This window comes from Mesitornis unicolor, unplaced genomic scaffold, assembly GCF_000695765.1.
Source record: "Mesitornis unicolor isolate BGI_N332 unplaced genomic scaffold, ASM69576v1 scaffold202, whole genome shotgun sequence".
Lineage (NCBI taxonomy): Eukaryota > Metazoa > Chordata > Aves > Mesitornithiformes > Mesitornithidae > Mesitornis > Mesitornis unicolor.
The window spans coordinates 39,095-52,235 of NW_010170956.1; the positions used below are offsets into that span (position 1 = coordinate 39,095).

Sequence of the window (13,141 nt, forward strand, 5' to 3'; positions counted from 1 at the left end):
TGTTAAGAAAAAAAAAAACAACTTTGCTGCTTCAGTGTATTAAAATGTCATCACCAAGTACAAAGCACTCTCCCCTAGCTTGTTTGAGATTCAAAGGGCTACAGCACAGGAAAATGAAAGGATTGATGTCTCCTTCCCTTTTTATTTAGAAAGTAAATGTACTTCAAACTATGTGAATGGCTAGGGACCTTATTAATAAGTCTTTTGAACTTCCACGACGACCTTGGACTCTACTTAAGCTCAACCAATGGCTATTTAAAGTGATCAGGGGCCATAGCTTTAGCTGGTCTCCAATGGAAGGATGTCCACCAGCAGTATGGGTATGAATCTCAAAAGAAGGGGCAGGAACAGGGCAGGAGATGAGCATCAAGGAATGACGTAGGGATATCAATCACTTGCAAGGCAGGGAAAGCCACCTGCAGCAAGCAGGGGGAGGGGAGGGGTTCAATCTTTTGCTTGGGTGGGGGTGAAAAGTCCTAGCCCTGGCTTCCTCTCACTACATCACTAATGTGCACATTATAAAACCACTCCAACATCTTGCTGGCGTTGCTAGAGAGATGAACTGTTACATCATAGATTGAGATGGAAGAAGGGCACTGTCTTGACTCATGCTACCTTTCCCAGGAAAGGCAACTTGCTTTACAGATTGCAAAGTTCTTGCAGCCTCCAAGACTGCCAGCCAAGAGCTTTCAAAGGCACCAAAATCTTCTTTTCATTGAAGGAAGAGAAAAATCACTGCAACAAAGCTTAATTATCACAGAGAATAAACACGCGCTTTTGGTGTTAAGTACAACAAGAGAGCACAGCGCTGTACAGAAATAATAGAGCTTAGTGCTAAAGCTCTAGGTTTTGTCAGACTGCTGCACTGGAAGTTAGGAGAGCTCTTTGCTCCGCTTTTCACACCAAAGGCCACATACAGTCTATTTCTTCACCATACTTCCAGACACACACACATCACCCCTGAGTCATCTGGAGACTAAAAGCTACAAACTCCACTCTCTCTGCATCATATAGCACAGCCAGGTAGATGCAAAGGGACGTATCTCCTGTCCTATTCCAAGGTGCTCTTGCTGCACCTCCAGCCTCTAGGGAGAGTAGTGCTAACCTGAAACCTGGTATTTGCTAAAGCAGTCATGTGGTTACCCACCCACACAAACTAACTAGATTCAAACTGCTTGTAAAGGATCTTTTCCTGGAGAGGGAAAGAAAAAAAAGAGATATTAATATAAAAGTAATCATGAAGAAAATGTACACAACTATAAAAACTGATATGCTGAGCTTCCACCCATTTGCACTAAACAAATCTTTCATTACTATCATTTTCTAAATAACTGAAACAGCTCTGGTTTTGGAAGATTTTTCTCAATTATGTAGTTATACCATAGTAAAAGAAATACTTGTTTCAGAAAGTTATTAGTGAAAGTATAATTCCAATTACTTATGATTCATCAGCCACTACAGTTGTATTATCTGCATTTATTATTTGTGATAATGATGCATGATGTTTTAATAGCCCTCTAAAGCTGGAGAATATTATTTCAAGAGTAGAAATTACTAATTTAATAATGGCTTTCACAAGGCTCTGTTCATTTTTTTAATGTAACAAACTTCAAAAATATATACTCTAAATTTTTTAAAAATTGTGAATATATCACCAGTCAGGACTCATGAAAGTGCATTAACAAGCGGTTACAATGATTTATTTCTTTTTAAGACTTGGGGGGGGAACACACAAACAATAATTCATTTTCAGCTTAATCCTTCCCTTTTGTGCTTTCAACTGCACACGTTTGCTTTCTCTCACTCTCCTCTGCTTTTGTTTCCACAGGCACCCACACAAATTGCTCCCAAGCCAAGGGCTAGATGCTAAGCCTGAACTTGAAGTAGATTTTAATGGCAGTTATAAGTCCTTGATAAACAGGGCTTATCAAAAAAATTGCAGAATTTCCATTATTAGGCAGTGCTGCTAAGCACCATTATAATTTTTCTGCTTTTATTTCTCATAACTATCACATTTTTTAAGATTATGACACCATCTTGTTTACCCAGAACTGCCTGTTAAATGTACAGAATACCTCAGCTAACACTATAGGTGCAGAGGACACATGTACCATGCAGTGCCCAGGAAGAATGGTTCCTACAATAGCTCCTTGGTGATAAGGCCACAGAAATTTATTGATTACTTTATACACTTATTGCAAAATGTACTCACAGTGTTACCTAACACCCTTGCATTAATTGTATAATTAATTTAAGCAGTTTTCATATGACTGCTATTAGAGAAGTCAGGCTAAACAAATCTATACATACTGGCAAAAGTCAGAGAATGAGGCTTAAAAGACGCTGCTTGGATTATCCATGGACTCTGGATAAAGCAAAGTAGTTTGCTACTAACACCTTTCTTAAACTAGTATTTCATAAATTATAAAAGAAATTGCAAGCTTTTGTGCCAGGCTCCCATTTTATGTTTGTACAACACCTTGTCTCACCCAGGTTCTAGGACATATCTGGCTCCCCAGATACTCAAAAATATATGTGATAAGGGACTAAGAGCAACACAAATAGTATTCCAATAAATGAAGAGCTTTCTTGAAAAAACAAGACTTACGTGAAATGCCAGAGCGAGTAGAAAAAGGATGAATTTTAATTTGAACTTAAATTTCAAATAGGCTACTGCAAAGGTGAAGGGGGGAAAAAAAAGAGATTTGAAAATACAACAGGGAATTGTTAGAGATCCCATGTTCAATATTATGGAGACATCTTTCCAGAATAAGGAAGAACAGTGGGCTTGTCTGTATGATTATCTGCGCTCTGCTTTTCTCCAGTGTAGTGCTATTGACTTAAGTGGAATTACGGCAGATATACAACAAGACATCTAACATCACAGCTGGGGCTAATGTTCTTTTTAAAATAATGACTGCAATATTCTGTCGGCAATTAAAGAAAATCATTTCAGACGTGAAAACTATACACTTGTCCTTTATTATTCGTAATGAATCAAGTGACTGTGGCAGTTAGAATACTTAGCAAAGACTTGTTGAGCACATTGGCTTGCAAAACGTTTTCAGTAATGTGTAGTCACTTAGGTCCAGGCTGAGGTGCACTGACTCAAACAGAATAACCTCAGATCCTTTGCCTTACATTCCACCGCCTACATTTTAGCATGATTTAAAGGGTAGACATCTAAAGGGAAGGAAGGAATATTTGTTGCTAAACCTTGAGAAGGATTAGGAGGCAGGCTATTCCCCAATTCCAGGCCACTAAAGCAATCTCACGGTGGACATGTGATAATCACATGGTATTTCTACAGTATAGCGTCCATGTAGATGTCTGCTCCTTCTCTGTGCTACTGTGATCTGTTATTTCTCTACTTCCAGCAGAAATCAGTTTTCCATTCTTGAGTATATTTGTGTTAAATACTGAAAAGGTAAGCTCCTGTCCATGGGAATTTCATTGTCACATGTGATAATAAAACAGACCTAAGCAGGAGTTGTTTATTTTGCATATAAATTATGACAGGGCAAAATTAACAGACTACTGACTATATGAAGACCACATGGGGCCTATCAATGGCTACACAGGAAGAGTAAGAGTTATTGACAAGAGTCACAGCTGCAGCCATGGCATTCACAGCAATAGCTGATACAGAAGTGTCATGTTATATTGGCCATGCTGTCATTAACAGCATTATCAAGATTTTCCCTAAGCTGTTTTCACCCCAAGGGAGACCCTGCTACAGGAAACCTGGGACAGCTCTCCCCCTCGTGGCAAAAGTCCTAAAACTGTAAGTACTTCAAGGAGCCTTTCCTGCCTGGAGCTTTTCTTAGGACTTTGAGTCTACTTAAATCACAAGGTTTCATTTTCCTAATTTGTCTGCGGTGTTGCTTGTGGCATCTTACAGCTGTTCTGTCCACAAAACCAGTAACTCAAACATATGTTTTAACAAGTTTTATAGCAGGATTGGGATCCCACTGAAAAAGAACTAGACATAAATAAAATGCAGAGAAAATCCATGTCAAGGATTTTCCTGAATTTCCTTCAGTGCTAGCCTGAGTTTTTCTCACTTCAATTTTACACAAGTGAATAGTCCAAGATCCTACTAACACTAAGATCCTCAGAAGGATGGAAACTAAGCAAGAAAGTACTACTTTAATAATAAAACCATCATAAGACTTTGCTGAGATGTGCAACACGACACTGCAATTAGGTTACATGGAGTCTTTTGGACACCCATTTTTATTCCATTGTCACAGGACACATTTCACAGCACATGCTATATTCTGAGCCATCATGATGACCACCAGGCTTCAGACTCCCAGGGCAAGGGAGACAGACAGTGCTTGGCTCACCCAGAGACAACATATCCATAAAGACTAAAAACATTTCATTTTGGTCTCTCAGGGAAAGAAAACGTTACCTCAGCAAGACGCGAATGCTTGTGAACATTCTCTCCTTTCTGCACGCTCGGAGCAAGCTGCTGCAGCACGCCTCGGCTGCTTGTGAGGGCACGCGTCAAACGAGCAAACTTTCCCCAACCTTGAGAAAACATGCAAGATTATACACATTACCAGAAAAGCTACAAGTGTACCACATAAAGCCTCATGACCACAAGTGAGTATAATTTAACCAAGTACCACATAAGAGCAAGTCACAAGATAGGTGTCGGGTGGTAAAACAATGAAAACCATGACTGCAGAGACTTAGTATTCAATGGCTTTATGAGAGTGCTGTTACATGAACTGCATCTTCTGTAAGGATAAATGTCCACTTCACAATAATCTTCTATTAAACCCAATGGGCAGATTCAGATCTCTCACTACTGCAGAAAACACTCCAGACTAATCAAGATGTAAGACTGGAATCATGCACAATGAAAATTACAGTTGCCTGTAACAAGAGTGAATCTGGCCTCAGATGTATCAAACATAGATCTGGCATAAGCAGAAAAATATACATAAGATAACAAAAAGCAAAGCAGACAAAGCAAAACAAAATCATTAATTTTATCCTCTCTAAACAAAAGGGGAAAATATACAAATAGAATTTCTCAAACTCTAATAAAACATTTAGCAACTTCTGGCAGAGAAATCATATGCTGAATTTTAATCCAGTATATTTTTTACAGTCATTTCAAATACCCCTCAAAATAGAAGACCTTGAATGACAGTCACAAGAGCTTTTTACAACTATAATCTTTATGAGCAGTACTTTGCCATAACACAGAGTCAGGCAGAGTACACATCTGGATATTTTTGCTACTCTGAAAGGAAAGTATCAGTGCATTTAGTCCCAGTGTTGAAAAATGCTAGCACCACCTGGGAACTGTTGAGCAGTCTCACCTCCTGCAACTGAGGATGCTCAGCACTTTGCAAATTCAGTTCTTAATGAGAACCTCATTCTGGAAAAAGTTCCCTCCACATTACAGTTTTATCACCAGAAGAAATGATACTACTAACAGTTTTTAAAGACCAGTCTGAAGTTTAGCCTGCAGATGATCCGTGTCAAATACACAAATATGGATGGTTAAAATACTGCCTAGTACTTTGAACATATCCTTGATTAACATCTCACTTTGATGGATTTTGCAGGAACTTATTTGGTAATTTGAGAGGTCAACACAAAAGATAAACAGATTACATTAATTCAGTCTTGAACAAGATCTTACACGTCAGACTTGAAAAGAGAGCTTAGCATTTTCTCCTTTACAAATATGCAAAATGGTGCATTTACTAAGGGAAGGACTGAATTCATCAGTCCTCTCCAAAATCAAGAATAAAACTGAATATGTTTTTATGCCTTAAAGCACCTTTTAAAGCAAGTCTGTCACCAGTAATTTAATAGTCAAGTTAAGCAGAACAAGTCAACACTTTCAGACAGTATTCAGCAGCAAGAAGATTGAATGATTTCCATCTAGGAAGCCAGATCCTTCCTGATAAACCCATGTAATATTAGCTACTATAATAAAGGACTGTTTCTCAGATAAGTAAATCAACATGACAAAACCTAAAGTGAGGTCAGTTTGCATATGTTATACACCTGACCTAAAATCACTTGATTTCTTCCAGTACATTTCCATGGAAGGTGATGGGTTTGGTTTTGGGTTTTTTTGGTTTTGTTTTGGTTTGGTTTTTAAGATACATTTATAAAGAGTATTCTTTCTCTACTGTATATGAAGAAATCCAACTGCAATTGATAAGGCTTGAAGGTCTTACTACTTTCTGAGTAAAGCCAGTAAAGAATGGATCAGGTGAGAGAAAACATTCATAACGGCTAATCTGCAGCTGATATAAATCAGAATAGCCTTTACAAAGCCAACACAACTACAGCAATATATACCAACCAAAAGCTTTGCTTCTGTAGAATTTATATGCCAGAACTACTATGTTTTCTTCCTGTTTTACAGGCATATGGGAGGAGGCTATCAGCATCGGTATATTTTCAGCGATGTAAATCCAGACTGATGAGGCCCAAGGGGGTTGTTCCAAGAGGATATAAGCGTTTTCCAGCTGCTGGACGGGGAGGGCGGGAGCGGGCGGGGAGGCGGGAGCAGCCCTGGGTGCTGGCCGTGGTGCTGAAGCCAGGGCCTCGCCGGCTGCAGCCCGGCAGCGCTGGCGACAAACAGAAGAGACGAGAGAGTTCGTGCTTCACATGGGAACTCGAAATCTGCCTTTCTTACCAGACACAATGTTTTTAACGCCAGTTAACAGCCAGCCCCTTTCACTAACTCAGAACAGGTAGAGCATTTTCCTGGAAGATTCAAAATTCGGTTCAAAACCTGAGAAAAAAACCTTTGAGTGTGTATTTTCTTCCCACCATCAAGTTTTCTAAGGGGGCTATTCGGACACAAAGAGGGAAGGAGAAGGAAGCACCTCACCTGAGCTTTCTCGTGCAAAAGCACCGACGAACATCTCTGCGGCATGGTTTGCAGCTATGAATGCTGAGCCACCTTCGGGTGCCTTCCCCTCCTCCCCAGAGGTATCTCCTTTTGAAAGGTACAGCTTAACCCATTCCTCTGACCTCAGCATTGCCTCTAAGCACCTCCCTTGCCCTACATGTTGCAAATCTCATTTCTGGGTGCATGAATAGTACGCAGATGAACTGTTCCCATGAAGATGAGATCTCTTGCCATGTGCTCCAAACTCCGATCTGAAAACAATCTAAATGTATAGGCAAGAGACTCAGTGAAGAGGAAGGGCTTTTTAGCTTGGCTCTTTGAACCAGTGCAGATCTGAAAAGAGCAGGCTGGGAGTATATATCCTAGCTCTCTCCATACATTGGGTACAGCACATGGAAGCCAAGGTTGGAGTTGCACATGCCCCTCTGTTGTTGTTGTGGAGTTGCATATGCCCCAAACCAGACACCGAATCACTATGCAAGTGTCCCAGGTGTATGAATCTCCTATTTAGGACAGAGTACTCTCCTCCTTGTATTGCCTTTTTTTTTGTCCGAAAGGAAGATAAAAATGTGGGAACTTCAAAGTATAATTATATTAGTTCTGTAGAATGTGGCATAAGAAAATTAAAATGAACGAGAGAATGCCAGGACTAATCGTATTGAATTATAACTTCTTCAATACTGCTTGAAAAGACAACAGTACCTGTTGAATTTATTCCAGAAGCCTGACAGACACAGCCTACAGCAATTCAGATATTCATCCAGTGCAGACAGGTCAATTAATGGACTTCAGCCACAGGAGAGAACATAAGCATTACATTCTAAGAGTCATGGAGCTGACTACAGGAAAAAGATGGAGATTTTCAAGACCAGAAACTAGGTTTCAGAATGGTGTAGGAATATATTGATGTTAGTCCTGCTAGGACAAAGGGACCAGGTGACACAGATTAGGAGTTGTCTTTCAACGCAAATAGTTGGTATATGCCTACATCCATTCTTTTCCTCTAGAAATAGATAAAATATAAATTCAATTGAAATCTAATGACTCTAGTAGCCTCTTACACAGGTGTATACATTCCTCAAACAGACAAGACCTCACATAGCAGAGAAGGCAGCTTGCACTTCAGGAACAAAACAAAGCTGGATGCCAGCCCCATGGTCGTGCTCGCTTGTGTCTCTGTCTTTGATTCTAACCCATTTTTATCACTGTTTGATAAACCACTGTTTGGTTCTGCAGAAAACATCATGAAGGGACAAAGCAATGAGACGGCACTAAAACATCTCCAGCTTCAAAAGGATGAAGAACCTTCAAGATTAACAGCACTGATTTCAACTCTCCTGCATTCCATGATGCTTTCAGTTTTCCACCATTTCATTGTAAAAAGCTGAATAAAAGCTGCTTCTGAAAACATACAAGAAGACAAGATGCCTACAACAGGGAAAAAGCTGTCCCCTGAGCTTTGTTTCATGGGGAAACAGGGCATTGAAATAAACATGTGAGATATGATGTTTAACTCATCAAGACTTCTCTTCTTTAAGGGATGAAGCTACATTTAATAATGCTCTTAAACTGAAGAAATTTTCTGTATTTTCAGGTGAGTGTGTTCTGTTGATACTCAATCCACCACAACATTTATTATTTATTTGTAGGTAGTTATATGTTTCCTACCACTTTGCTCAGTTTGATCATGATGACTCGTAAATTCAAACATTAGAAACTGTGGCAATTGCAAAACCCTTGTTACCAAGTTGCTGATCCATGACTTAAACAGCCTCTGGAGCTAGAACAAGGAGCCATTGCCTGCTAGAGAACAAGCTCATTTGGTCACAGGTCTATTGTTCATACAGAACTGTGTAAATGTAAGTCAGGATTCTCACTTCCCCTCAAACCACCTTTGTTTTCTTGCATATTAAAGGTCCCTGCTTATATCCATCATGCCTCTCAGCAATGTAAATGCTCCCTTTGAAACATCATGACTAAAACAGTCTTATTTTTTCCATCTGGACTGTGAAAGCATACTAGAGTTTTTTAATACACTCACCACTTCCCTTTCATTTGTTTCCTTTTTTAAGAAAACATTTCATCTAGGTGAAAGTGGAATATAACTTAATCAAAGTATTTCAAACACTGGCGCTGCTCATATAAATACATCTTTAAAAACAGAACAAAAAATCAAACGGCAACAACAAAAAACCCAAACCAGAAACAACAAAAAAAAAAAAGGAAAATGAAAAAAAAAAAAAGGAAGCACTTGGAGTTCTCTCTGAATTAAGATGGAGGAGGCAATGAAAATACTGTTTTTTGTGCAGCCCTGCTCATGATGCAAAGGACAGCTTAGCTGCAAAATGAAAAAGCTTTTTTCTGCAGAGGAGATGATAACTGATGATCGCTACAAAGCACAGGAGGCTACAATAGCTAGAAGGCTAAGAGCATTCTCCTATATGACTCATTAATGCTGAATTTAATCACCTTTCTGTATAAAAACAAATTATCAAAAGCAAAAATTAGGATGCAAGGCATAATTAACAAACTTTTATAAAGCAGCATAGATGCATCTGGATACGTTCACATCGTATTAATACCTGCAAAGTCTGTTCACGCAAACTTCTTACTAGCTACTCAGAGTGCAAGCACAGATTCTGTTCGTCTACATAAATTATTGTTTTCATAAAGTGATGCATTCCACTTTACACACTATTCTCAAATATCTTATACTTGTTGTGTTAGATCTCAAAAAGATATATACAGACAAAATGCATGAATTCCAAATATAGCATATACTCTAAAATTCAGCTAAGAAGGTGACCTATCACTTCACAAGCCAAATATAGCTATGCTGTAGCTTGATTCTGCTTACTTCAAGTAAACCTTTTTTCCTGATTTTTTCAAAGGGGCAAGCATACGGGAAAGAGCGGAAAGAGGCTGTTTAAAAAATATTATATCATCAACATCATGGAAACACTATTTTTAAGTTGCTTTATTTAGAGTGCACTATTTTTAAAGCTGCTGCATTTAAAAGCAAATTTACTTAACTTCTATGACAGTCATAAAATAAATATCTTCTAAATTATCTGAAAAAATTAACAAAGAGACTACAATTAGAAGTCTACTTCTTACAGAACTTTAGAAATTTTCTTTTGTTTCATCAATTTCAATGTCTGATGTTATTAATAAAAAAATATTAAGAATGAAAAATTGTACTGGAACCTTCCAGCTCTGAGTCACCTTTGGGTAAAAGATGCCTATTCATTTTTGTGTACAAGTCAAACATCTATCATTAAAGCTCAACACTTTTCACTCAAGGAGTCACTACATCATTTGCAACTGTACAATCATGCTTGAAATTGCCAGCAGGTGATAGAAAACTAAGATATACTACAGCTAAGCAGGTTTAGCCTGACACATAAGTTGCTCTTTAAATTGACCGTGTTCTTGTATTGCATAACATTTTTCTCTGCATAGACACACAGGAATTGATTTTGAAAAACTCAAATGCTTTATGCTATGTCACTCTGCACCTATGCAAATAGCACACATGTTAATAAAATACCTGCACTTGCAGGCAGTCTATTACATATTAAGTGGTCATATGCACTGGAAACAGATTTCACATATAAACATGATAAAAGAAAAGTAATTAAAGAAAGCTGAAGGTGAAAGAAGGAAAAATATTGTTTTAGTAATGAGTTTTCAGTTGTTCCAATTAAACACAAAATCTCTAAGTTCACAGTTTTAGGTTTTCAGATTGGGTGTTCATTTAGTTTTAGAACACAAGAAACACACCTGTGAAAATTGCTGTACTTCAAAAGCACATTACAAAATTCCTACGCAATGTTGTACATGGTACAAAGAATATGACCTCTTCAAACCTCAGGTCTGTAACAGCAGTGATTCTTAGAAAAAAAGAATATAATTTTACCTTCTATAGATATTCCAAAAATGTTTTTCCCCTCCATGAATCCTAAAGCCCACTGCAGACAATTGTCTAATGCTTCATATCTGCTTTTCTCCCCCCCCACAGTATACAGTTGCACAATGAGATCTAATATTAAACACATGGTAATACATGTAAAATTCTTTAAGAGTCTGACAAATCAGCTCTTCTTTTCCAGGAAATCGCTTATCTAGCCATCAAGCGACTGATACAGTATCATCTCCTGAGATGCATGCAACAAAATTCCAAAGCTAGCCTATAGCAAGTAACTTACAGAAGAAAGGTGTAGGACACAAATTAAGAATTAGAACAGAATGTTCCCTTTCATTTATATCATGTTTGATTTGTGTATACAGCAAAAGAGAACTCTTTACCAGCATGAAACTGGTGCAACTTTACTAATTTTAGATGTTTTGAAGACTCATTTAGTGCATGAACTCTTCTGTACATAAAGTCATAGCACTCAAGGGAAGGAGTAGAGAGCTGTGAATCAGTGGCCTCTAAATAATATGTACAGTCCTGTCTACAACTTTCGGTAGTCACTTAGACAGTTTCCATGGGCCAGATAAAGAAATTTTACTTATTGTCTTAACTCCTTTGTAAGCTGGTGCACTTATATGTAAGTTTAGTGCTTATATTGCTTTAGATGTGGAACTGCTAAGAATTATCACGGTCACTGTATAAGAACAGCATGATTTCAAGATCCAAATGAGATTTAGGGAAAACAAAATGTCCCTTCCCTTCAACACACTTTGCTTGAAAACAAAAAAGTTAGTGTTTCCTTGTGTTGAAAGTGAAGGACAAACTCCTTTCACAAGAGCGCATACCACTATCACATTAAGGATCTTCTGTGAAAGCAAAAAGAATAGACACAGCTACCACCACTGACTGAAAGTCCAGCTTATCAACTGATTAAATGAAGCAATGGCCTTCACTCCCAGTAAATAAATGACAGCCATCTTTACTGCATCATTGAAGTAAATACTGTAGATTTATCTTTGCTGTCCGTTCTCATCAGAATATAGTGAAGACCACTAGGCAGAGAAAAAAAATTACTGTAGATGCAACCTTTCCGGCAAGATATCATTTTTTTAGTTTTATTAAAGCAATGAAGAACCAGACAAATAGCATTAAAAAGAAAAAAATAACCCACATAGCCTGGAAGAAGTTATGTTTGTCAAGGTTGTACTTCCTTTTTCATGGTAACAGGTGTTTCCACTTTGAGAAACTAAGTTTTTAAAGAATAACATTGTGAGCATAAATGTAAATCAGTTCACCTTCACAGTAAGTTTCCTGTTTAATTTAATACTACAAATATTATTAAATAGTACAAAAATGCAAACAACAGGAGAACTTACGTCTTTTTTTTACCCCAGAGGACGCAAGTGTCTCTAAATCTCCATAGGAGTACAAAATGTCTATTACTGACAGGATCTGAACACAAGTTTATGCTGCTGGCACAGCTGAGTTTGCTTCCAGGTTTCCAGGGTGTCACTCAGCAAAGGGTTAACAGCAAAACACAGCAATGCTACTTCACTCACCAGGACAGCTTAAACCTGATTCAACTTAAGATGACGGAAATCTCTTCACATATGCTAAAGGAAATAGTCCAGAACTTTGATATAAGGAATCCCATAATAACGGTAAGTAGCATCAAGCCAGGAAGAATGAAACTGTTCAGATCTCTGCTAGACTCAGACAGAGTTAATTCCTCAGGTTTTTTTTGCATAGTGTCACATGCAATTTGCACAGGGCCCAAGACCCTCCAGTTCCCTCTAACATCAAAGAAGCTGTTTAGCAACACTGTAACTCCTCGAAGTCTATGCTGAAGATTGGATTAATAATGAATTTAAAAGGAAGAGCAGCACCTATTTGCTACATAAACTCTGCTTCCTGAAGCACTTCGTGGTTTCATTAGCAATGACCCTTTCCAGTGCAGGCCAAAGCCAATTTGCTTAAGAAAGCAGTAACCATTCCTTGCACAAATGCGGTCCCTGGTGGCATAGCTACAAGCTATTTTAACATCTAATTCTTTGGCTTTGGTATTTACAGGACTTCATCTCTTTCAAGACCAGGGCAAACAAACAGAAGCAGCATAAATATATAATTGTGAAAAAGACAAACCTTTACATGAATCATCCTCAATGGGCTGCTTGAAAGCCGTTATGTCATTGAAAGTGCAAAGAAATAAAACCACTTTATCCTGCTCATTTCGAATTGGAGCAATTTTCACAAAGAACCAGACAGGTGTTCCTGGAAACAAACATATCAAAAAGTTGGTCAATGGTAGGCAGAACAGTAAATGTGCTAGT

The 13,141-nt window shown here is 38.2% G+C and overlaps 1 protein-coding gene across 1 annotated transcript in view; it reads right to left on the reverse strand.

Moving 5' to 3' along the window:
* Positions 1 to 13,141, reverse strand: part of LOC104537069 (potassium voltage-gated channel subfamily H member 1) — a gene marked incomplete at its 3' end in the record, with an annotated part of 39,556 nt that overhangs the window by 15,531 nt on the left and 10,884 nt on the right. Inside the window, exons 3-4 of the mRNA XM_010179849.1 lie at positions 12,954 to 13,082; positions 4,418 to 4,536 (exon numbers count right to left, since the gene is read on the reverse strand). Of these exons, the coding sequence (XP_010178151.1) occupies positions 4,418 to 4,536; positions 12,954 to 13,082 (248 nt within the window). The remainder of the gene's footprint in view (positions 1 to 4,417; positions 4,537 to 12,953; positions 13,083 to 13,141) is intronic.